General features: G+C 40.1%; 1 protein-coding gene across 8 annotated transcripts in view; it reads right to left on the bottom strand.

Annotated features, from left to right (window-relative positions):
* USP44 (ubiquitin specific peptidase 44) overlaps positions 1 to 26,343 on the bottom strand; it is a 46,198-nt gene that overhangs the window by 7,195 nt on the left and 12,660 nt on the right. For 2 of the 8 annotated variants that reach the window (XM_082739275.1, XM_082739278.1), the window contains 2 exons: positions 5,516 to 7,010; positions 2,003 to 2,198 (listed from right to left, as the gene is read on the bottom strand). In XM_082739275.1, coding sequence (XP_082595401.1) covers positions 2,003 to 2,198; positions 5,516 to 6,940 — 1,621 coding nt within the window. In that variant the 5' untranslated portion in view covers positions 6,941 to 7,010. Of the gene's footprint in view, positions 1 to 2,002; positions 2,199 to 5,515; positions 7,011 to 11,293; positions 11,338 to 20,426; positions 20,528 to 20,776; positions 21,092 to 22,452; positions 22,698 to 26,343 lie in introns of those variants that run through there. The other 6 variants (XM_082739280.1, XM_082739276.1, XM_082739277.1 and 3 more) reach the window with 6 other exon arrangements.

Raw genomic sequence — 26,343 nt, 5'->3', positions numbered from 1 at the left:
TTAAAACTGTCCCTAAACATGCTTTAATATACTCTTCTCAAATTCTTAATTTAAAAAAGCATCATAGTTCATCTACTGAGGCTAACTGGAATGCTGGGGTGGGGTTCTTACTAGTTCAGAACATTCTTCCCCACTTTCTGACAAAGCGGTCCTTTTCCAGCTCTGAGCCTAAGGCCTCCATCAGTGTCTTGCTTTTGCTATTTTGGTTCCAGATCTTAAACAAGCGGCACTTAGGATTCTTTTTGCTGTCTCTTCTGCTTCTCTGGAGGTCCACCCATGAATTGTGCCTGCAGCTTCTGGCTGCGCCACTATCCACTAGAGTTTGCTCCGGATGCCCAGGAGCTGTCCTTCAACTGATACAACAGCTCTGACTCAAGCCACAGCACCAGCTGCTTCTCACACAGGTGGTGGAACCAGCCCCCGTGAGGCTGTCCCATAAGCTGTCTACATTTGCTACAGGTGGCCTGTCCTCTAGGTCTCTATCCCTGAGATCCAGCTATCCAGTGCTGCTGAATGTCCTGTACCTACTTTTGGATCATCTCCCTGAATACACAGCCCACGTATAGCTAGCTAAGTAAGGGCGCCAGAGTGGCTCAGATGGTTAAGTGTCTGCCTTCGGCTCAGGTCACGATCCTTTGGTCCTGGGGTTGAGCCCCACGTCAGGCTCCATGCTCAGTCGGGAGCCTGCTTCTCCCTCTGCCTCTCTCTCAGTCTCTCATGAATAAATAAATAAAATTTTTTTAAAAAGTGATATCAACTCCCTGACTTATAATTTTAAACATCTGCCTTTATATATTAAATTACAGCAGCTCTTTTAGGACTTTGAGAGACCCAGTAAACACACACAAAAATGTTATAGAACGATATTCTGCATTTGTTCATGGTATCTTTCTATTCCCAGATTTGGTGGATGAAAGTAAAACACTAGGACCATTCACATTTATGTCCAAGCAAAAAAGTACGTCACCATTTGAATTTGATAAAGGTTCACTTTTTTTCAAACCTTATAAATCCTAGGCTATTTATCACAGAGTTCATATTAGATAGCACTCAGAAAATGTTCATATAAGTTATTCTTAAAAAATCATCAACTGATGTGACATTTCTTCAATGCTGGACTATCCAATACATCTTTTATATTATCTTAGAAGTTTAGTATCTAAACCCTAAGATCATCTTTTTCAAACATGGAAATTAGAATACCTAAAAATGTATAGCATAAACACTAAGATACCACACACACACTGATAGAGAAGATAAGGACACCAGAAAAAGATACAGCAGCTCTGTGATGTTTTATACACAATTTCCCTGAAGAATGATGCTTCCCTTTAACCAAAAGGATTATTTCATTCCCCAGTGCTAGGGGGGAGGGGCTCTCTCTAGTAGAGAGAATTTCTCATAATAGATCTTAATTCTTGGTTTCTTCCATTACATATGTGAGCTCCTTGAAAGTGTTTTACTTCTATCCAAAGCAATTAGAACAATGAGTAATATAGAAGAGATAGTCAGTAGATGGTTTTTGACTAAATCTTTGTTTTTATGAAGCCTCTCTATAGCAGTAGTCCAGCTAAGTATTTCCTATTGTATAGGTATGCATACACACTTACATACATATATTATCTATACATCAGTGTTCTGATATGTAGCAAAAAGACTCTTAAAGCATTTTACTTAGTACTAAATAATGCGTTTTCCTTTTACTAGTCCTCATCGCTACTTTATTCTACCTCACATATTAAGTTCAAATTTCTTATTTCATGAATCCTTTCTCACCATATTTGACTATGAGATCAAAAAAAATTTAATGTCACCAATAATGCAAAACACATAGTTCACAGATCCCAGTTATAAAGTAGAAATATCTATCCTAGTTTCTTTTGATGAACTAACAAAGTTTATTTCCAGAACTGCTACTTCAGGAATTTCTTTCAGCTTCCTCTCATTTGTGTTATCCTTTTTAATCTTAGAAAAGCGAAGAGAATATACAGTCTCTACTTACAGTTACAGTGGTCACATACGTAGATTTTTCCTTCTAAAGCTTCAGTTTCTGTGAATTTGGCCAGCATTTCAGTAACCAGACATGGCTGGGAAGTAATATCTCTTCCACTGCATTGGTATCTTTCTGGAAATTCCAGTGATAAGTCCCAGAAAGGTTCTATGGTATTTGATTTGTTGTCACATGCAAGACATGTAACCTGCAAATAAAAATATTAGTTTCTCAGAATAAATGAAACAAAATGGGATTGGGAGGGAGACAAACCATAAGTGACTCTTAATCTCACAAAACAAACTGAGGGTTGCTGGGGGGAGGGGGTCGGGTTATGGACATTGGGGGGTGTGTGCTTTGGTGAGTGCTATGGGGTGTGTGGACCTGGCGATTCATGGACCTGTACCCCTGGGGATAAAAATATAAGTTTATAAAAAATAAGAAATTTAAAAAAAATTATTAGTTTCTCAGATTACAATCCTATCAAAACATTTACTCCCTTCACTATAGAAGTCACTGCTGTAAATTAGCTTTTCTTCTGAAAATGTACTGTCAGAATTCTGAGTAATCTGCTTCATATTATTTTCAGGGATTTTTTTTTCATTATTATAATTTTTCCTTTCAATAACTGTCATTAAACCCACTACATACTGGTGGGGTTTATTTTATTTATTTATTTATTTTTAAAGATATATTTGCCAATGAGAGAGAGGAGATAACAAGTAGGGGGAGCAGCAGGCAAAGGGAAAGGGGAAAGCAGGCTCCTTGCTGAGCAGGGAGGCCAATGTGGGGCTTGATCCCAGGACCCTGGGATCATGACCTGAGCGGAAGGCAGAGGCTTTAACCCACTGAGACATCCAGGTGCCCCTTTCCTCACTTATCTTTCATTAATTTTCTCTCCCCAAATCCCTGTAACTTTTTAACAGTGATACAAATAAAATACTATTTGTATATTTTTATATATAGCCTTACCAACTGATAACTTCAAAAGACAATACATTTAATATATATGATGCCGTACTCTCACAGGCATCCTTGCTCTATTCAAAATATAAAGTTGTAACTTTCTGGAAAGAAATTTGTAGCCAAGGATCAAAAGTCCTATCCTTTGCCAAAGTAATTCTAGGACTCTGTCTTAGTGAAATCATTAGAAGAAAATGTATTGAGACATTATAATAATAGAAAAATTGGAAATAGTTTACAAGTCAACAATACAGGAATGGGTAAATAAATTATGGTATATACATATAATGAACATTGACATGTTGTTAAAAAAAATGATCAAATATCTTAATGACTATGAAAAATCTTTACCTTAATAATGAAAAAAGTAGATAAATTTGGGGTACCTGGGTGGCATACTTGGTTAAGTGACTGCCTTCAGCTCAGGTCATGATCCTGGAGTGCCTGGATGAGTCTCACATGGGGCTCCCTGCTTGGCAGGGAGTCTGCTTCTCCCTCTGACCCACCCCCTTCCCATGCTCTCTCTCTTTCTGATCCTCTCCCTCTCAAATAAATAAATAAAATCTTTGGAAAAAAAAAAAAAAGCAGGTAAATTCAGCATGACTGCACAAGTAGGAGAAAATATAAAATGTACAGAAGAGGGGCGCATGGGTGGCTCAGTCAGTTAGCATCTGCCTTTGGCTCAGGTCATGATCCCAGGGTCCTGAGATAGAGCCCTCTCTTGGGCTCCCTGCTAATTGGGGTTCTGCTTTTCCCTTTCCCTCTGCCACTCCCCCTGTTTATGTTCTTTCTCTCTCCCTCTCTTAAGTAAACAAATTTTTTTTAAAAATGTGCAAAAGAAAGGGTGCGTGGATTGCTTAATCAGTTAAAATGCCCCCCCCCTTTTTTTAAAGATTATTTATTTATAAGATAGAGATCACAAGTAGGCAGAGGCAGGCAGAAAGAGAGAGGAGTAAGAAGGCTCCTGGCTGAGCAGAGAGCCCGGTGCAGGGTTTGATCCCAGGACCCTGAGATCATGACCTGAGTTGAAGGCAGAAGCTTAACCCACTGAGCCACCCAGGTGCCCCATAAAGTGCCTGACTCTTGATCAGATCTTGATCGCAGGGTCAGTAAGTTCAAGCCCCGTGTTGGGCTCCACATGGAGCCTACTTAAAAAATAAAGACAAAAACAAAACTTTAAATAAAAATAAAAATTTTAATGTATAGAAGAAAAAAAAACCTAGAAGAAAGTATACCAAAATATTAATAGTTTTATGTGTGGGTTGTGGGGTTATGAGATAAGGGGATGATTTTTCTTTTGCTACATAGATTTACCATATCATTCAGGTTTTTATGACTATATATTACTTCTGTTTATAATAGTGCATTTTAACTTTTTTTTAAAGTAAGCTCTGGGCCCAATGTAGGGCCTAAACTCACCACCTCAAGGATCAAGAGCTGCATGCTCTACCAACTGAGCCAGCCAGGATCTCCTATTAATGGTGCTTTTTAAGCTTTTAGATAAAAGTGGTGGAAAAATAAAATTGCATGCAACACAAGAAACAAGTCTTACTTGATAAATGGCACAATGTAGAACTTTGCATTTCTGAAACATTAAGTGGGATAAACATCAAAGATAAACCCTAATAATTACATATGAAATACTTAAGATGCCTGGCTGGCTCAGTCGGTAGAGCATGCAACTCTTGATTTCAGGGTTGTGAGTTGAAGCCCCACATCAGGCATAGAGCTTTAAAATTTTTTTTAAATAAATATATTTAAGCTATATTCCAGGAAAGTATGCTATAAGGACAAAAGATTGTATCATTACTGTGAAAGTAAAACAGAGGAGCAGAGGTAGGTGTACAAGGGGAAAGAAAGGACCTGTACAGCCCAACTGCCTAAAACAAAAGATTTTTAAGCTCCGTGTGATGGAAAAGTAGAGAGCCTTATGTCTAGTAATAGTTTACCAATAAGTCCACTCATTATAGAGAGCTATTAATTAGATGGAAGATTCTGGTTTCATGATTCCTTTTCACAAGGGAAACTTTTATAGCTGTAATTAAAATAAGGGAAAACCATTTAGGATTATTCTCAATGAAATCACGTCTATTTACTTTAAAACTTCCCTACCTATTTGTTAAAGCTTTCAGGCTTTTTCCCCTTTGGTTTTACAGAAAGTCCTCCAGGGCTACTTCTTTATTCCTGAAATTACTAAAATCCATTCTCAGGGCAGCAGCATCTTCAAATCTATTCCTTGTGGGGTTAAACCCTCTCTTCTCAATCCCTCAGAAAATGAATTTAATATTATCAACCTAAGAAGCTGTTTCCTGATTCCCTCTCCCCACAAAAAAAATCATTGATACCAGAGGTGAAAAACTACTTCCAGTGATTCATGAAGGAAACATGTAAATCAGTGAAACACTGTAAATGAGTGAGCGGACTTCTGTAAAAGCAATCTATTTTGATGTGAAAATAGTATTAATTCTAACACACTAGAAATACAGAGAAAATGCATTTTTAGGCTTCATTTTATGAATTCCCAAGATGAAAATAAGATTAAAAAAAAAAACAAAAACATACCTGACTAAGAAGTTGTCCATGAAAAATATTATTCACAACATTCAGAACCTGTTTGATAAGTTTCCTTTGAGAAGTAGGGAGAAGAGCTGGTAACCTAGTACCAGTTGTCTCTAGTTCATGTTGTATTTTATCCAAAAGTTCACAAAGAAATTCCTGAGCATCCTGTTGGGCATAACCACGAAAAGCTGGAATTAGCCTCCACACAGAGTGCAGCATGGCAAATGGTGAGACCAAGGCCCACTTTCCAGACCACATGACTTGGAACAAAGTATGCAGTTCATGACAGAGAGAAATGTACTGTGAACTTGGCTCCCTTGGCTGAATAAGTTCCATCTTTCTACTCTTTGACGCTCCACCACTTAGTCCTAATGACAAACTTGGGTGTCTGGAGGGAGCACTGCCCGTATCTTTTTCTTGGCATTCATTCATTTGATATACTGTATCTGTGATTGGTGGGTGCTTATAAGGTGATCTTGTCTTATCACTAGCTGTCACAGCCAGCCATCGGTTCAGATCAAGTTTTAAAAAACATTGCCGAAAAATAAGTAAATGACTCAACACTTGAAGAACAGAATTCATATAGCAAGTATTTCCCAAATTTCTCAATCCTGTTACACCAGGGGTTACTATTGGCCTTCGTTTACCTGAGGAGTCACTGGCTTTTTTTAATCTTATATCTTCTGAGGTAGATACTATTTCATCTTTTGCTGGTGATGCTGGGGTTTGTGGTGGAACTTGAACAGGAACGATTTCTACTGTGGTAGACTGAGCTGGACCTTGCAAACGTAAACTCTTTCTAGGAGGTGTAGTTTCCAGTTCTGCTTTAACTTGAAACTCTAATTCTTGTCGTCTTTTCCTTACTTCTCTTTTTGCTATTTTTTCCTGAAATTGTTCCTCTTGCCGTTTTCTTCCAATGGGTGATTGCTCAAACCAAGTTCGAAAGATTTTACTCATTAATATCCTTCTCCTGTGCCAAAGAGCAGTATACATTTGATCTTCATTTTGAAGCAGAGATTGGGTGCCATCCTGTAAGTAATAATTCTCATCACTCGTACCCACAGACCGCAAAACCCTTCCACTACGAGTGGTGCCCTGATAATTTTGACTTTTGATTGCACTTAACATACTTCGTAGTAACTTCATGTCTCCAGTTGCATTATCATTAAGAACATAATCATCACAAAGGTAACAAAAAACATACATCTCATTCACTTCCAGGGCCACAGGATGACTGCTGTCTTGAAAGTGCTTGAGTGCATGTTCTTCAATGTATCTTCCACAGGCAACATGAGAACAGCTAAGGCAAGCCCAAATCGACTCAGTTGTATTGCAGTCCACACAATGCCACTTCTGAGGGTTGAGGATGGAATGGTCTTGAGCAAGCTGCAACTGCCCAATATGTTTGCACTTATCCATTGTTAACATTTATTTAGTCTAGCTGAGAAACGCATAATCCAAACAAGTCTCTGTTCACGATACCTGAAGCATCTGAAAACTAAGCAGAATAATACCATGTTTTAAATAAAAGAGCCAATATTTCTCATAAGGTATTTTACCAAGATTTATTTTATCTATTTTTTAAGATTTGATTTGTTCATTATTCATCTCAGAGAGAGAGGAAAGGGGGCGCCTGGGTGGTTCAGTCCATTAAGCATTTGCCTTAGGCTCAGGTCATGATCCTAGGGTCCTGGGATTGAGTGCCTCAAAATAGGGCTCCCTGTATGGCAAGGAGTCTGCTTTTTCCTTTGCCTCTCCCCCCACTCATGTGTGCACGGGCACTCTCTCTCTATAAAATATTTTTTACACAATATTTATTTTACACAAGTGCAGGGGAGAAGCAGAGGGAGAAGCAGACACCCCACTGAGCAGGGGGGTCCTGATCCCAGGACCCAGAGATCATGACCAGAGCCAAAGGCAGAGGCTTAATCATCTGAGTCACCCAGGTACCCTTCAAGAATAATTTTATAGGGGCGCCTGGGTGGCTCAGTGGATTAAAGCCTCTGCCTTCGGCTCAGGTCATGAAGCCCACATTGGGCTCTCTGCCCAGCAGGGAGCCTGCTTCCTTTCCTCTCTCTCTGCCTGCCTCTCCGCCTACTTGTGATCTCTGTCTGTCAAATAAATAAATAAAATATTTTTTTTAAAAATAAAAACTGGAGTGTCTGGGGGGCTTAGTTGTTAGGTGTCTGTCTTTGGCTCGGGTCGTGGTCCCAGGGTCCTGGGATTGAGTTCTTGTGTTGGACTCCCTGCTGGGCGGGAAACCTGCTTCTCCCTTTCCCACTCCCCACTGCTTGTGCTCTACCCCTGTCAAATAAATAAATAAATAATCTTAAAAAAAAAAAAAAACTTTATAATTTTTAAAGAATTTTCTGCCACCATCTACTGGTAAAGAATGGATAATGGCCCCTTTTCAATGAACTAGAATAAGATCTATCCTTTTACCCAACAGCCAAGGGCTGTTTACAAAACTACATTCTGTTTCTTAAAAATTGGGGCTGGCAAGACCCAAATATATCTCAACAATATCTACATTCTGAGAGCCCTATCCACATAGTTATTAAAGCATAACCATAGTTAAAAGCATGAGATCTGAAACAAAAACTTAAGAGGTAAGAATTCTACCTCTGCTACATACTGTTTATATGTCTGATTTGAGCAAATATTTTAACGTCTTTAAAATTCTTCTGTAAAACAGGGAAAAATCATACCAACTTCAATGAAGAACAGAGATAATATAAAATATTTGTTTAACAGAGTAAACACCCAATAAATGGTAGCTATAATGGTAGCTATAGTGAACATCTATTTATTTAAATAAATCCCAGTATTCTACCTAATTACCATTTTAAATTTAGCTTTCCACCAGTAAATCAATAATGACCTTCAATTAATGGCTCTATAACATACTTTGAATTTGACAGACTTGACAGTTTACCTGAGGCAGGCAGAGAGATAGGAGAATGCTTTTGTGTTTGAATAGCATCTCAAGACTGTGCAAGGATAAGTAAGCAAAAGAAAAAAAGATAAAAGGAAGAATATGAACTGGATGGCAATATAATAAATTTTTATATTCTGGTGGGTCTACACACTATCTGAAGTTAGAAGTGTATTCTAAAAACAAAAACAAAACCCCACCCCAACAAAATAAAACAAAATGAACAAAACCTATATGGCTTTGACCCAGAAACGTGCTTCTTTATCATAATAGAGTCACAAATACTTTTTGCTACAACTATCTAAAAATAGGGGCACCCTGCTGGCTCAGTGGATGGAGCATGCAACTCAATCTCTGCGTTCTGAATTTGAGGCCCATGCTGGGTTAAAAGATCACTTCAAATAAAATCTTTAAAAATAAATAAAAATAAAAATAGTAATCTAGTTAAAAAGTAGGGATCACAAAATACTATACTGGGGTCCCTGGGTGCCTTAATTGGTTAAGCGTCTGTCTTCAGCTCAGGTGATGATCCCTGGGTCCTGAGATTAAGCCCCTGTCAGGCTGTCTGCTCAGCAGGGTGTCTGCTTCTCCTCCCTCTGCCCCTCCCCGCACTCATGCTTCTGCATATGTGCTCTCTCTCAAATAAATAAATAAAATATTTTTAAAAATTTTTTTCCTCATTGATTTAACACAAATTGAACACAGGTTTCAGGTCACAAGTGGGGACATAGTTATAAAACACTCAGAACATTTTACGGAGCATGACTGATGCTCTAAATTTTTTAGGGCAACAAGACAATATGAATTTCAATGGTACTTGCAGGTGCCACCTCCTGGGCCCTAAGCTGAAGGCAGGCACTTGACTAGGCCATCCAGGTGCCCCTCATTCTAAAATTTTAGAGGTGGTATGAGTTAACACCTTGCACAACATTCAGAAAAGACGACGCAAAATAAAAAATACCTAGAAAGAATACACATAGTTTATTCTGGGGTTATCCATATTTTCAAGTACCTAAATATTATGAGCATGGGTTATTTGTGTAAGTTTTATGCAGAAATATATACATGCTAGTGTATATTTAGCTATGTATGTGCTCAATATAGCCTCTTTACTCCTTTCTCTATATTCTGCAAATAGTTCCCAGTTATTACTAAAAAATCTATTTAGATGATTGTAAGTTCCTCACTACCCTTCAACAGTGAAAAATCACGAAAAATGTAAAATGTGATGAGATGCCATCTCTCCGGGAGGCTATATAGCAGTGGAGAGGTATCACAGCAAAATGGTTAGAAAGCACACTCCGGAATCCAAAAGCCTGAGTTTAACACTTGATTGTATTTACTATGAGACCTAGACAAATCACTTATGCTCCACTCACCTCAGTTCTCTTATTTAAACAAACAAACAAACAAACAAACAAAAAAAAACAATGGTAAGAAAACTAATACAGTTGTGGAGGGAATTAGAGAAATTTATAAAGCACCTAGAATAAATCCTGACACTTAATGTGGCTCTTAGTACATGTTAACTGACAATGCTACTGCTACACTACTACTAATTTCCTTCTAGTTTCATCACTTCTAGCCAGGGATTCAATCTTCCCAGCCATATATGTACTAAGCCCAACTAGGGTGCTAACTGATAATTAAGATGTTGGCTGAGAACTAAGGTCTGACCTCTCCCAGGGTATTTGCATTTTAAAAGAGCTTTCAAAGATAAAATTAAAAAAAAAAAAAAAAAAACAAAGAAGTGAAACCAGGGTTGCCAGCTCTGGTAGAGCATGAAACTCTCGATCTCAGGGTTGTGAGTTTGAGTGGCATGTTGGGTGTAGAGATTACTTAAAAATAAATTTAAAAAAAAATTTTTTTTAAAGCAAAACCAAAACCAAAAAAAAAAAAAAAACCTCCCACCCACAAAGACATGAAACCAGAATGGTGGAATGACAGATCGGGGGATTGATAATTTTAGACCAGGGGCCCACTTAAACCCTGTCTACTTATGAAAGAAACCAGGAGAGGGCAGACAACCAAGAGAAGGGCAGGGAAGTAAACAAGCACTAGCAAACCAGGTTGTTGCCACCTGAGATTTCCAGTTCCCTCTGCTGCCTAGACCTAAAGCTCTAAGACACTAAGGTATCCCCAAAGGGGCCTGCCTCATCACACAAAGATCTAAAAGCTTGGAAGAAAAGAAAAGGGGGATGGGTGTATTTTCTTGGCACTTCCTATTTTCCTCCACTGGGTTAAGAGCGCTTCTTTTCATTTGCTAATTAACTGCGGAGAAGCTATGTATTGCCTGTTTAGCTTGCAGATTGGCTATGTAATTTTTAGCAGTATATTCACTTTACAAAGAGATGACAATATTTCTGCATCCTCCATGTAGAGTCTGATAAAATATTACCTGTGCCTATATATAATAGCAACACACAGTCATGATGTTTTGAATGAAATCTATAAATAATGATTAAAATGATCTATACTACCATTTTCTCAGACATTTAAAAATGTTTCACACTTAAAATTCCAAGTAATATTGGGGCACCTGGGTGGCTCAGTGGGTTAAAGCCTCTGCCTTTGGTTCAGGTCATGATCTCAGGGTCCTGGGATGGAGCCCCTCATCAGGCTCTCTGCTCAGCAGGGAGCCTCCTTCTCCCTCTCTCTTCCTGCCTCTCCGCCTACTTGTGATCTCTGTCTGTCAAGTAAATAAATACAAAATCTTAAAAAAAAATTCCAAGTAATACTTATAAAATGCTTTCTATAAAACCAAGTATGCGGGGTGCCTGGGTGGCTCATATGGTTAAGCGTCTGCCTTCAGCTCAGGTCATGATCTCAGGGTCCTGGGATGGTACCTGCATCATCTGGAAGCCTGTTTCTCCCTCTCCCTGCCACTCCCTCTATGTGTTCCCTCTCTCGCTGTGTCTCTCCTCTGTCAAATAAATAAATAAACAAAATCTTAAAAAAAAAAGAAAAAACCATATTTTACTTATTGAAAGCTTACTATTTTACATAGGTTTAACATTTAATTAAAGCAATTATAGAATATAACTAAAATGACTAGAAGAGAAATAAAACATTTGATCTTATTATATATAGTATTTTTTTTTTTTTTTTTTTAAAGATTTTATTTATTTATTTGACAGCGAGAAATCACAAGTAGATGGAGAGGCAGGCAGAGAGAGAGAGAGGGAAGCAGGCTCTCTGCTGAGCAGAGAGCCCGATGCGGGACTCGATCCCAGGACTCTGAGATCATGACCTGAGCCGAAGGCAGCGGCTTAACCCACTGAGCCACCCAGGCGCCCTATATATAGTATTTTTAATTAAAAATTTACATCGCAAAAAAAAAATCAAATCTCATGGGTAAAATATTTAACTTGTTACAGTTCAATAGCACAAAATTGCTTATACTTACCACCTAGTGAAAACTATCTCAAATTAATTTTCACTTACTCAAATTATGGCCCTTTGCAACATAACCGTCCAGACTTTAAGCATGTAGTAATACTTTTCTGACATTTCAATAGCTCCTCCTACTGGCACAGTTTCAATGATCAGATCTAGAGAGCTGACCACCAAACCTTTCTGAACCAGTCTTAGGCACACTGCAAACTCAGTTTACCTATACATCTTGTCTTCAGAGAATTGGTTCCCTTTTCCAATATCCTCTTATTAAAGATAGTATAGTATCATTTAAGTACCCAGGCTAGGCTGTTTTTTTTTTTTTTTCACTCGTCCCTCTCATTTTTTCCATACGAACACTCAATTTATCATATATATATATATATTCATCACTCCCCAAGTCTTCTCATTTGCAGTTATCATTCTCATTATGCACTTTATCATTCCTGAGGTACAGCAGTAACCTTCCAGTCTTATCCAGACTCTCACTCACCTCTATGATATTATCCTGGTGAATCAATCTTCAAGTTTGCTTTGAGCATTTAACCTGCTTCCCATGCGCACAGTCCCCCTGCCCCCCGACCCCTCCCTAGTGCTTGTGCTCTCTCAAATAAATAAAATCTTAAAAAAAAAAAAAATAGGAAGTCTAGGGATGTCCTGGAGGCTCAGTGGGTTTAGCATCTGCCTTCTGCTTGGGCTGTGATCATGGGGTCCTGGGATCCAGTCCCGCATCAGGCTCCTTGCTTGGCAGGGAGCCTGCTTCTCCCCCTGTCTGCCACTCCCTGTGCTTGTGCCCATGCTCTGACAAATAAATGAAATCTTTAAAAAAAAAAAAGTATACTTGAAAGAGAGAGAGAAAGAAAAAGAAAAAGAATAGGAAATTATGGGGGCTCAGTGGGTTGAGCCTCTGCCTTCGGCTCGGGTTGTGATCTCAGGGTCTTAGGATCAAGCCCTGCTTCTGGCTGTCTGTTTGGTGGGGAGCCTGCTTCCTCCTCTCTCTCTCTGCCTGCCTCTCTGTCTACTTGTGATAGCTTTGTCAAATAAATAAAATCTTAAAAAAACATAAAAGAATAGGAAATTATGGATCACTAAAACTCCTCCCCACCCTCAACCAAGTGGCCATTTTTCCCTCAGAACAGTCAAAGCAGTTTCCTGATATTTATAATATCCTTTCTCCATCCTTAACCACAGCCTACCACATGTCTTGTCCCATTTTGTGTGCTTTCAGGTACCCCAAAAAGATTTTATACAAATATTAACTGAGACATAACTTTCTGACCCCTGATTAAAATTGTTTTAGGCACCTAATTGTCTTAGTTGGTACAGAATGCAACTTTTTTTTTTTTTTAACATTTTATTTATTTGTCAAAGAGAGTGCAAAAGCACAAGCAGGGGGGACAACAAGCTGAGCAAGGAGTCCAATTGCAGACTTGATCCCAGGACCTTAGGATCACCTCCAGAGCTGAAGGCAGATGCTTAACCAACTCGGCCACCCAGGTGTCCCCAGGATGCAACTCTTAATAGAGGATTCAGCTTTTTGGGGGGAGGGGGAAGTACAGGGAAATGTAGAGGGGGATGGAGAGAGAGAATCTTAAGCAGGCTCCACACAGCAGGGAGCCAAACTCGCAGGGTTTGATCTCACAACTCTGAGATCATTACTTGAGCTGAAATCAGGAGTCAGGAGGCTTATCCCACTGACCTGGGCCACCCAGGAGCCCCTAGAGCATTCAGCTCAATCATGGTATCATGAATTTGAGCTCCATGCTAGTAGAGATTACTTAAAAATAAAATATTTTAAAAAATAAAAAATAAAAAAATAAACAGGGGCACCTGGCTGGCTCAGTTAGTGGAGTGTACAACCCTTGACCTTGGGTTGTGAGTTCAAGCCCCATGATGTGTGTAGAGATTACTTTAAAAAAAAAAATCAAGTCTTCGGTGTGCCTGGGTGGCTCAGTGGGTTGAAGCCTCTGCCTTCGGCTCAGGTCATGGTCCCAGGGTCCTGGGATCGAGCCCCGCATCGGGCTCTCTGCTTAGCGGGGAGCCTGCTTCCCCCCCTCCTCTGCCTGCCTCTCTACTTGTGATCTCTGTCTGTCAAATAAATAAATAAAATCTTTAAAAAAAAAAAAAAATCAAGTCTTTTTTTTTTTTTTAAAGTAGGCTCCAAACCCAGTGTGAGGCCCAACCCAGGGCTTGAACACATGACTTTTAAGATCAAGTCCTGAGCTGATACCAAGAGTCAGAGGCTTAACTGACTGAGCCAGCCAGACACCCCCAAAGAAAAATCTTTAAAAATATAAAAATAGAGGCGCCTGGGTGGCTCAATGGGTTAAAGCCTCTGCCTTCGGCTCAGGTCATGATCCCAGGGTCCTGGGATCGAGCCTCGCATCGGGCTCTCTGCTCAGCGGGGAGCCTGCTTCCTCCTCTCTCTCTACCTGCCTCTCTGCCTACTTCTGATTTCTGTCTGTCAAATAAATAAATAAAATCTTTAATAAACAAATAAATAAAAATAATAAAATAAAATAAAAAAGTTTTAAAAAGATTATTTAAGTTTTAGTAGGGTATGTAGGGACCCTTTAAATAAATATTTGTGCTTCAAATACAAATATTAGTAACAACTATAAAAATTAGAAGGGGAGCTAATTTTTTCTTCAAAAATTAATATTCAGGGGCACCTGGGTGGCTCAGTAGGTTGAGCATTTGCCTTCAGGTCAAGTCATGATCTCAGGGACCTAGGATAGAGCCCCATGTGTGGCTCCCTGCTCAGCCCAGGGGTCTGCTTCTTCCTCTCCCTCTGCCCCTCCCCACCACTCCCTGCTTATGCTTTCTAATAAATAAATAAAATGTTTTTTAAAAATTAACATTCCAGGGGCGCCTGGGTGGCTCAGTGGGTTAAGCCTCTGCCTTCGGCTCGGGTCATGATCTCATGGTCCTGGGATCAAGCCCCGCATCAGGCTCTCTGCTCAGCCGGGAGCCTGCTTCCCTCTCTCTCTCTTCTCTGCCTGCCATGCTGCCATCTCTGTCAAATAAATAACAATTTAAAAAAAAATTAACATCCCACTATTAAATTTGTTATCCTCAACAAAATGATCTTTTCAGCTGACCACTCCCTTTCCACCTATTTTATCTTAAGACACTTAGAAAACATGGAAAGCTACAATATCATTAGCAAGCTTTGGAAATTCCTACAGGAGGTCAGTCACATAAGTCACCTCAATCCTCTTAGTCATTGCAATTGGTAACACAATTTTTGGATTCTTTGCTTTAAAAAATATGTTTTTGTTAAAGATTTTATTTATTTGTCAGAGAAAGAGAGATACCACAAGCAGGCAGAGAGGCAGGCAGAGAGAGGCAGGCACTCTAAGCAGAGTGCCCAATGCGGGGCTCGACCCTAGGACCCTGAGATCATGACCTGAGCTGAAAGCAGAGGCTTTAACATACTGGGCCACTCAGGCACCCCTATAAACTATGTTTTTAAGAAAGACAGGAAGTTACTGGAAAAATAAACATATGAAAAATAGCCAAACTAATTACTATTTTAAAAAGTAACACAGAATAAGGGATCTGGCCAATATACATACCTAAAAATTATTTTAAAATCTGAATAGATGTTAAACATTATGCTTTATTAAGAAGTTTCTCCCTTTTCAGAGCTCATACTTTGTCAAATAATCATGACATTTGCATTTTATATAGTTCCTACTGTCTCATAGCACAGTTTCACACATTTTTTAAAAAATTGTTTAAAAGTCTTGAAAGACCACTAGATCAATCTAAACTCCTCAAAATGGCCTATATGAGTCTTCGAATTGTTGTACAGTATATACTTTTTTTTTTTTTTTTTTTAAGATTTATTTATTTGACAGAGAGAAATCACAAGTAGACAGAGAGGCAGCCAGAGAGAGAGAGGGAAGCAAGCTCCCTGCTGAGCAGAGAGCTCGATGCGGGACCCGATCCCAGGACCCTGAGATCATGACCTGAGTCGAAGGCAGCGGCTTAATCCACTGAGCCACCCAGGCGCCCCAGTATATACTTTTCTACTCTCATCTATAACCAGCCACTTTCCACACATCTTTTGTTAAAATGTTTTTATACACAGATGACCACTTTGTGAATAATTTCATTTTTTTTAAAAGATTTTATTTATTTATTTGACAGAGAGAGAGATCACAAGTAGGCAGAGCAGCAGGCATAGACAGAGGGGAAGCTGAGCAGAGAGCCCGACACAGGGCTCGATCCCAGGACCCTGAGATCATGACCTGAGCCAAAGGCAGAGGCTTTAACCCACTGAGCCATCCAGGTGCCCCAATAATTTCAATTTTTAAATTTTTTCATAACTGGGATATTTACTACTGCTTCAGGAAATGGGTGTGTACATTTTATATACATTCTACTTCAATTAAGGAAAAACATATGTACCACTGGGCATAAAGAATAAATATTTATGGATGCCTGGGTGGCACAGTGGGTCGAGCGAAGGACTCAGTTTCAGCTCAGGTCATCTCTGGGTAATGGGATCCAGCTCCACCTTGGGCTCTGTGCTCCGCATGGGGTCTGCTTAAGACTCTCTCCCTATGTCCTTGTCTGTGTGTGCATGCGCTTGCTGTCTCTCTAAAATAAATCTTAAAAGGGGCACCTGGGTGGTTCAGTTGTTAAGCTTCTGCCTTCAGCTTAGGTCATGATCCCAGGGTCCTGTGATGGAGCCCCACATTGGGCTCCCTACTCAGTGAGAAGCCTGCTTCTCCTTCTCCCACTCCCCCTGCTTTTGTTCCCTCTCTTGTTTCTCTTTGTCAAATAAATAAATAAAATCTTTAAAAATAAATTTTGAAAAATCTTTAAAAAAAGAATATTAAATTTATCTCATTAGAGAACCTCCCAAAAGGATAGATATTAAAGAGTTGGCATATGTTGAATTTTAACAAAGATAATTTTTACAATAAAACTTAACTATTTTTTTTTAAAGATTCATTTATTTATTTGAGGTGGGAGGGACAGAGGGAGACAGAAACCCAAGCAAACTCTGTGCTGAGCAGGAGCCCCATAAGGGCTGATTTCACTCAGAGATCACGACTAGAGCCAAAATCAAAAAGTCAGCAGCTACCAACTAAGCCACCAAGGCGCGCCATAAAACTTAATTTTCTTTCAACAGTACCAAATAACCTAAAAAGATCCTCTAAAAGCTATTAAAAATAGGAAGATGTGTTATTTTCCATAATAAAAGATAGAAGGAAATGGCAATTTCAATAGGAAGTAGGTCTTGTGAATTGCTAGCCACCTCAATCTTTGCATGTATTTGGATGAGAATAAAAATAACCTTATCCATGGTAATTAGGGCAAACCCTACCCAGTCCTTATGAGCAGTTTCCAAATTTCCATTTATTTCATTAGTACCCAGTACTCTGAAGAGATGTTTGCAAAATGCCAAGGGTCAAGCATAGTGCCTGGTACAAAGGGCTTCAAAATTTTGAAGTTAGAAATTATTGAACGAACACAATGAACTCCCTTTTCCCTCTTAGGTATGCTATGATGCCTATTATGTGCTTTGGCACCTCTTGTCAATCATGATGTATTTCCTTTCCTTTATCCCTAGAAAGGCCCTGGTTATTCTTTCTTCCTCTAGAGACCTAGAATCTATAATTACTCTGATCTCGCTTGAAACTCATTAAACAAAAAAGGTACCCTTTTACCCTGGACCTTCTTCGTGTCTCTAACACTGCCTCCCCAGAAGCACAGAGATTGAATCTAGTTGATGATGTTCTAAGGAAAAGCTCGTGGAAAGCAAGTTCTGCCACCAGGTTATTTGATTTCCTCACCCATCACTATTTTTTTTAAGTATTTTAATCATGGGCAATTTTGTTCCAAAATATTTATCATTAGTGTCATGCCACCATACTTCTACATCAATCTGGTGCTAATTTCATAACAGTGGGGGAAACGTTCACAAAAAATTTGAGCATTGTAATATGGGTCTAGAAAACAGAATTCAAATACTTTGTGTAAAATGCCTAGACTATCATTCTAGCACATTCATGACTTGGCCTATCATGCATAAATTAGCTTTTCCTATGTTATGTAGAACTCCACTAAAAGTGGAATTCTTTATAATAAAGTTTTATGGTATCTGAAGGTGCTGTGAAAAACCACCAGACTTAAATAATCTTTATCACTGCCAGAAAGCCAGTATTATGAAATCCTCCTATATTTTAGTTACTTGTCACCTATTAAGGTTGGGCCTAAGGGCAGAACAATTTCCCACATTTCCTGCCTTGATTAGACTCTTCAACCTGTGTCCTAGTCTCTCTAATCCCCCTCAACCAGACAATTCCAAAAGAATCCGGCAACCCTGTTTGTTCTGCCTAACATTACAGGAAGGAGAAAAACTTCCAAGCATCCTTTTTTGGCCACCAAGAAGCCAAGGTGTTGCCTTTCTCTGTATCTCTGTACCATTCAAAAACACGAACATTAACAGGGGGTTTTCCTCTACGTTAAGCAAATAGTCAGGTACTGAGGATACAAACAAAATACAATCAGACTCAGCCCTCAACCCAGTGAGCAGAAAATCCTCTTATATACCACCAATGCTATAATACCCAGTAAGATTCAAGTACGTAGAGGAAAAGTTTTTTGGTAGCGGGTACATATGATAATTTATTCCTTTCTGTAGTAGAAAATGAAAAATCTGTGACAACGGTGGGTAGAGACAATTAAGTAAAAACAATATATGTCAAATATTTAATCCGAATCTTCAACGGATTTTCCATTTTAGGAATTATAAAAAGTGTATCATTGTATAGCATGCTCAACACAGATCCACTTAGCGCTTAAATGTTTGTAAGCTAAAAGATCTTGGACAATTAATATTTTGAAAGAAAAACAAGATAAATGTTCAATCAAAAAAGTTTTTTTAAAAAGTTCAGCTTTCTACAATGTACTCATCGAACTCTGTTCAGTATTAGAATATCTCTAAATTTCAATACGGATAATCTACAATGAAAAATCCTAGACTGAAAAATCTGCCATCCATTGCAAAATTAATAGCTAGTACCCCAAAAGTTAGAGAAATCAGAGCAGGAAGGAGAGAAACTAAACAAGTCAAAACGTTAAAAATCTCTTTAAGTCCCGGAGGGTGAGGGGGGGGGGGGGGAATTAAACAAAAATAAAAATCCCTTTCAAGTCCCAAGATGCTAAATTAAGGATAAAAAGATTAAGGTTCTGAGAATATGAAGTTTTCCTCTTTCAAGACAACTAAATATTGAATCTCACTGATGATTATGAAATATTCTATAAACATGTGCTTAACTCCTGTTGGCTTTCTGAATTTGATCAGAGTGAATAGCCAATTCTTTTTCCTTGTTTACACTGAATACTGGTTTTAAGGACAACTCAAAATGGAATTCCAGGCCCAATGTTACCAACCCCCCTACTTTTTCCCCACAGGCAGCTACTTCACAGATAATAAGGAATTCAAGTGCAGGGCCTGAAGGTCCTATTTCCATGCTAATTTCACAATCCCGTTACTTGCAAGATATGACCATTAGAGTTTAAGAGTGGGGGAACTCGGGAGGGCTTAAAGACAAAGCGACTCTCCTAAGACTTGCTAAATTGTTTACTTCCAAAATTAAAACAGCAAGAAATTACCCAGTTACCAAATGAATTTACAACAGGTCAAACTTGGTTGAAACAATTACCACGTTTCACTTTTTTTTTTTTTTTGAATTGGGAAGGGGGGGCAGGAGGAGGGTGTCCTACCACCTCTTAAACTTGAGCATTTCTTTCTTCGAATGCTGACACATTTCTTATGCCTCAAAAATGGGTTTAGCCTATTAGCATTCCTTCCCCGAAGGCCAGCGGGGATGGTTTAGGAAGCTGGTATTCAAAAATCCCAAGTGTCTCCAAGTGGCAGCAGGTGCTGTTCATACAGGGACTCAATCCATGGAGGGAAAGCAAGCCTTTCCTCGCAAACGGAGGGCTAGAAAGTGCCCTTTCAAAGCCTCCCAGGGGGCTTGGAGCATCACTTGGCGGCAATCAGAGCAGGGGTAGGATTCGGTTTTATCTCCAGAGAACCAGCTCTGCAGAGCGCCCCAGCGCGCATCAGATTCGCGATCACAGCTCCTCAACGCTCCCGAACGCCGGTCAGTGCCCATCTTCCCCTCCGCATCCCCGAAAGTCTTGCTATTTCACCCCTTCTCCCAACTCGTCCCCCTCCAGCCCAGCGCGGGGTGGCTACGCGATGACCGGGGCCACAGGGACGCGGCTCCTCGCAGCATCTCTGGGCACTCTTGAGGCGGTCGGGCGCCGGGACCCCGGCCCGGGCATCGCACAACCCCTCGAAACTTCCCAGAGGCGCCAATTCTAAATTCGCTGGACCCGCCGCCGCTGCCACCGCCGCCTCCTCGCGCCCCTGAGCGCGCTCCCCTCAGTCGGTCCGCAGCCCCCCTGTCCCTCCCTTAGGATCCCCCCCTACGTCCTCCGCGGCGGGGAAACGCCGCCAGGTGCCTCCCAGCCCCGGGGACTCCAGTGGAACCTCCGCTCCCGCAGAGACCCCGTTCGGGCAACCGCCGCAGCCGCGCGCCGGTCACGCACACTCACCAGCCCGAGCCCGAGCGGCCATCTTTGCGCTCACCCCGGGACCCCCGCCCCCGGGTTCGGTGGGGGCCGCGGCGGCGGCGGCGACGGCGGCGGCGGTGGTCCGGGGGAGCGGCTACGTCACTACTGACGACGCCCCGCCCCGCTCCCCCCGCCCCCCCCACTCCCCCCCGCCCCGGGCCTTCGGAGTGTTGGGGGTGCAGCTCCACTCCGCGGCCGTCTACCCGCTGCGGGAGCAGGCCTGGAGGGCGGGAGGCACCCGGGCTTCCCGTCCGCGTCAGGGGATGCTTTTCCTGGCCTGCGTGTGGCTCTGCGTAGACGGTCGCGGCTTCTTCCCAAGGCAGGCTTCGCACCTGCCCTCACCGTCGCGGCCTGGGACGGAGCAGCCACTGTTCAGCACTTTTCTGTAAGATGCAGAATATTCCACGGACTTTGGTACTCTGCCACAGCATCCCTGCGACTCACACAGCGTCGAATTGTTTGGCAGAGACGCGCGCCAATTCCGTTATTTTCAAAATGAGTGCAAATTAACTGGCGTAGAAATTCCTCGAGAAAAAGTTTCCTTTCCGAGGTGCAACCTAGGTGTGAGATCCAGGTTATCCCCCTTGAATTCGGTTTCCTCAGTTAGCAGTTGGGCAAGTAAGGTTCCACATTCAGCAGAGAGATTACTTAAAAAAAAAAAATCTTATTAAAAAAAATATTAAATGAAGGATACACAGGTCAAGCCAACTATATCTGCCATTCCTATTCTTCGGAGAGTACTTTTTAATAAATTATCTTGTTGGAGTATATGGCCCCTTCTCTCTCTTTTCAAGAGTTTTTAGAGTGGGACGAATACAACACCCAAAACCAGTAGATCTGTAGGAAACTCTTTCAAAGCGCTCCTTGGGGCTCTGACAGTGGAGCATGAGGCTCTTGATCTTGGGGTTGTGAGTTCAAACCCCATGCTAACCATAGAGATTAGTTAAAAACAAAAATCTTAAAAAATAGCTAGCTAAATAAATAAAAGCACTTGTCAATCTGTACAAGGTGAAAGGGGTTCAGGTTAACTGAATAATGATTTAAAGGCATGTTGAGAAGGCAAACTAGACACCATGCAGCAAAAATATATACTACTCACATTGTACAACACTTGTGATACATCAACATTTTAATAATGGTGGCAAGATTACAAGTGACTTTTTAAAAGATATTATTTTTAGGTAATCTCTCCACCCTTGATTCTTGAACTTAGAATCCCAAGGTCAAGAATTGCATGTTCCACTGACTGAGCCAGCAGATGCCCCTCAAGTGATTATTTTCTAAATCTTATGCAATGATCATAATTTTTTAAATTTTTTAAATTAAAAAAATTTTTTTAAAGAGTTAAATAGAATAACGATCATTAGTAAAAAATGGTAATCAGAAAATAAGTTGCATGTGGCCAAAGTGATAGCAGTAGTTCAAAGAATTTCCTGAGATCAGATTTCAAAGAAAAGGTGGTACTTAAGCTGGTCTTTTAAGGACTAAGATGATTTGACTAACCGAAGAGAAGGCGAAATGGGAGCACAACAAAACAAGGGCAGGCTGAGTAAGGCATAGGAGGAGGTACTGAGTAGACAGTTGTTCTCAATAAAAGGTCTTGAGTACAAAGGTGTAAGCTAGGGAGAGGTGCTGGATGGAAAGGATGAGCTGGGGATAAGAAATCATCTGGAGGTTATTGTCAATTGTGTTAATAATTAAAGATAAGTAATGAGATAGATAGTAGCTTAGCCTGTATATATTGATTGTACTTACTATTCATTCAGCTTTGAAAATTTCTTCCGCTACCATTTTATTCTGGGTCTTAACCTAGGCCTAAATTATGGCATGTCTAGCTTGTTTCCTGACACCCCTCCGGAAACTCTCTGGGGGTAATCGCGAGGTTTTTCTCATGTAATTTTCCTATTTGTTTTACACTCATCTCGTGAAATTTACGCTTTTTACTGTAACAGCAACAACAAAAGTCTTCTTCCCTTCACATGTCATCAAAAGTCTTCCCCAAACTTACCCATTATAACTTCAAAATCAGTCTTTCTCCTTATCAGCCTTTGACTGCTAGGTCAGTCTCTTTACGGTCTCACACACTTTGGGCACTTCCCACCTTTAAATCAGGGCAGATGTTTATCTCCTAAGTAGAAGGCCCTCCAACTTTCACTCCTACAGATCATTACAATCAACTTCCCTCCGAGCTGGCCTAAGCTCTCACCTCCTGGAAATTGCTTTCCTAGTAACTAGGCTTTCAGATCCCCATCCCCCAACCCCCAATACATTATTATGCAGTCACAGCTTTTGTTCTGAGTTCCGCGCCTGGTTCTCTCTTTGCATGGTAACCTCTTTGGGGACAAGGAATGTGTACTTGCTCTGCTTGGGTGTCCCTCTACAGCTCTTTGTATGGTGCTGGCCAAAAATTCTCTTAAAAATGCTTAATGAATTGATGGAATTAGATGCTCCCTTGCATAATATGGGACTGTGGAAATGATGTGGAGGGGTTTTACTTGTTTCCACAGTCCTCCCACTGGGAGAATGGCAATTTGCCCTTTTTCTAAGGTAAGTAGACAGTTTCCTAACAAGATAAAATTTTAATGATTCTGGTACCTCAGTTCTGAGGCCATGTCCACAACTTTTGAAGTGGGTAGAACATAAACCTGTTGTTTCTTGGATCCTGAGAGTGTGAATGAATTAAAGGAAGACAAAATCCTGCAATTTTTGTTTAACCTTACAGCTGCTTTTCAGTTTTTGTGCTCACTTTTAGAATTTTCTATTCCAGTCTTTCATGAAAACGAAAAATGTCTTAGGAATCCTAATTGACAAAGAATTTAGGAGCTTGTTAACTTTGAGGAAGCTACAAGAATTTCCAGTTTGTTAGACTAAATGTTCCTATCAGTAGTTTTAAAGTTATGAAAGGTTCACTTGACAAATATTTTTTGGACACCTATGTGCCTGGCACCATGCTAGGTAGGCACTGAGATGTCCATGACCTTCATTTCAATGGTAGAAAGAGATAAAGAGTTTAATGGAGGAAACAGGAAAAGAAAATACTACAGGACTCAGACCTAAAGTTTGATTAAGGTGTAGCAACACCCTGCAGTTGATTTTTTAAAAAGAGAGTGAGCCACAAAACCTTTAATTTGAGGAAAATATACAAGAAAGAAGTTGAGAGAGTAATACTGAACTAGAATGGCAGATGACAAGATATGGTCTTAGTAAATGAATATAGATAGAAGAAAGTGAGCAGAAAGAAATGGCTTTAGAATTAGCCTTTTTAATTCTCTCTCTTTTTTTTTTTTTTTTTAAAGATTTTATTTATTTACTTGACAGACAGAGATCACAAGTAGGCAGAGAGGCAGAGAGAGAGGAGGAAGCAGGCTCCCTGCTGAGCAGAGAGCCCGATGTGGGGCTCGATCCCAGGACCCTGGGATCATGACCTGAGCTGAAAGCAGAGGCTTTAACCCACTGAGCCACCCAGGCGCCCCTAATTCTCTCTTTTTTAAGTAGACTCCATGCCTGGTGTGAGGCTTAAACTCACTACCTTGAGATGGAGAATCCCATGCTCTACTGATTGAGCCAATCAGACACCGTTTTTAATTCTAAGAAAGAATGAATGAGGGCTCTTAACAGGTAGGGGGAGGCAAATGCAGATTAAGAAGTAGAAGATACCAAAACTGACTTAATTTTTAAAAGATTAAAATATTTGGGATAGCTATTTTCTTAAGCCTTGAAACCTTTCTAAGGTTAACCTAAGGATGGGTGTGTGTATAATGATATAACATGTTTATCTAATTATTATCACAGTGTATGACAGTTTATCTAGTTCTTTAAACGTGTTGCATGTTTTACTTCTGTATCCTTTGTAAAGTTAGGAAAATAGTGTCCTGATTTTCTTACAAGAATGTTTTAAAGATCAAATGAACTTTTGCATGTGTAAACCCTTCTGAAACTGTAAAGAGAAAAAAGTATATGTTTTTTTTTTTAAGATTTTATTTATTTATTTGACAGACAGAGATCACAAGTAGTCAGAGAGGCAGGCAGAGAGAGAGGAGGAAGCAGGCTCCCTGCTGAGCAGAGAGCCCGATGTGGGACTCGATCCCAGGACCCTGAGATCATGACCTGAGCCGAAGGCAGCGGCTTAACCCACTGAACCACCCAGGCGCCCCAAAAGTATATGTATTTATCATTATTATTTCTCTCAGGATTATTGCTATCTTGTAAAGTTCTTTGAGGTCAGGAACTGAGTTTTGTTCATATTTATAATCCTTTAAATTGAGTTTCATTTCTGTACTAAAGGAATAGTTCACTAGAGGATAAACACTGTAGACGTTAAAATTAGTTACAGTACTGTGAGAAACATGTTGAACAAAGTTTTAGACTCCCTTTCTCATAGAAAGCAAAGAAAGGATCTGGAAAAGTATATAGAGAGAGGACAGGGGTTAGAGTTGAAATTTTAACTTATAAAGCTTTAGTAAACCATGCCAAGAAGATATTAAGAATACCTTTTTCTTAAAGATTATTTATTTATTTGACAGAGAGAGAGAGACAGCCAGGTGGAACAAAGGCTGGGGGAGAGGGAGAGGGAGAGGGAGAAGCAGGCTTCCTGGTGAACAGGGTGTCTGATGTGGGGCTGGATCCCAGGACCCATGGGATCATGACCTGAGCTGAAGGCAGATGCTCAATGAATGCAACACCCAGGCACCCCCTAAAAGTACCTTTCATGAAGGAAAGTACTCTTTCTTTTCTCCTTTTTCTTTTTCTTCTTCTTCTTCTTTTTAGTTAATTAATTTATCTCTATACCCAATGTGGGACTCGGATTCATGGCTCTGAGATCAAGAGTGGCTTCTTTTTCCAACTGAGCAGACAGTGATCTTTCATGAGGAAAGATTATTGAGGTATTTAAATTTTATTTTATACTTTGTACATGTTTTTAAGCCCGGGGGCGGGGGGCACCTGGGTGGCTCAATTTGTTAAGTAACTGCCTTTGGCTCAGGTCATGATTCTGGGGTCCTGGGATCAAGTGTCTCATTAGGTTTCCTGCGTAGTGGAGAGTCTGCTTCTCCCTCTCTCTGTCCTTCTCCTGACTCATGCACTCTGTCTCTCTCTCTCTCAAATAAATTATATATATATATATATATATATATATATATATATATATATATATATTTCATTTAGAAATTGAAATACTTCAGAGTCGCCAAAAGCCAGAAAGCTGACTATAAAGCAGCAATCAATGCAGCAAAGTACTACATCAATTAAAGGAAACTTAATATTGTAGTTTCAAGATATATGTATGCCATAAAAAAAAAAAAAAGGCAGCACTTCTGGGGCACCTGCCTGTCTCAGAAGATAGAGCATTTGATTCTAGATTTTGGGATTGTAAATTTGAGCCCCACCTTGGGTGTAGGTGTTACTGAAAAAATAAAATCTTAAAAAAAAAAAAAAAAGAGCTAACAGTTCTTCATGTGCAGGAGCTAGGATGATCACCTTGCTTTTCTCTGCCATCTTAAGGTGACTTCCTTTCAGGCCAGAGGGCCCACTTGGTGACATCATTGCTTCAACCATCTATTGTATGTAGGCTTCTCCTTGTTCAGTTAACCAGAGCTTAATGAAATTCTAGGAAACAACATTTCCAGAGGAGATTCCTCAAGGGAAAAGAAGTTTATGTAAGGTAGATAGTCTTCATCTATTTCATTTTATCTCTGGTCCTAAAACTTGTGTTTATAGAACTAAGCACAACATATGCTTTATACAGGTTTCTTAATTTCTAAATGAGATATATGGCTCCTGATCTTTAGAAAAATAATGAAGAATCAGTCAATCAGTAGAAAACAAAAGCTGACATAAAAGAGGTCTTCTTAGCAACAATAAGGTTTTCTTTCATCTCTTTGCATCAATGTCTCAGAATGGA

Source organism: Mustela nivalis (assembly GCF_964662115.1).
Source record: "Mustela nivalis genome assembly, chromosome: 7".
NCBI classification, from domain to species: Eukaryota; Metazoa; Chordata; class Mammalia; order Carnivora; family Mustelidae; genus Mustela; species Mustela nivalis.
Note: the sequence above shows the minus strand (reverse complement) of the source record. Positions and strands in the feature narration are given on the sequence as shown.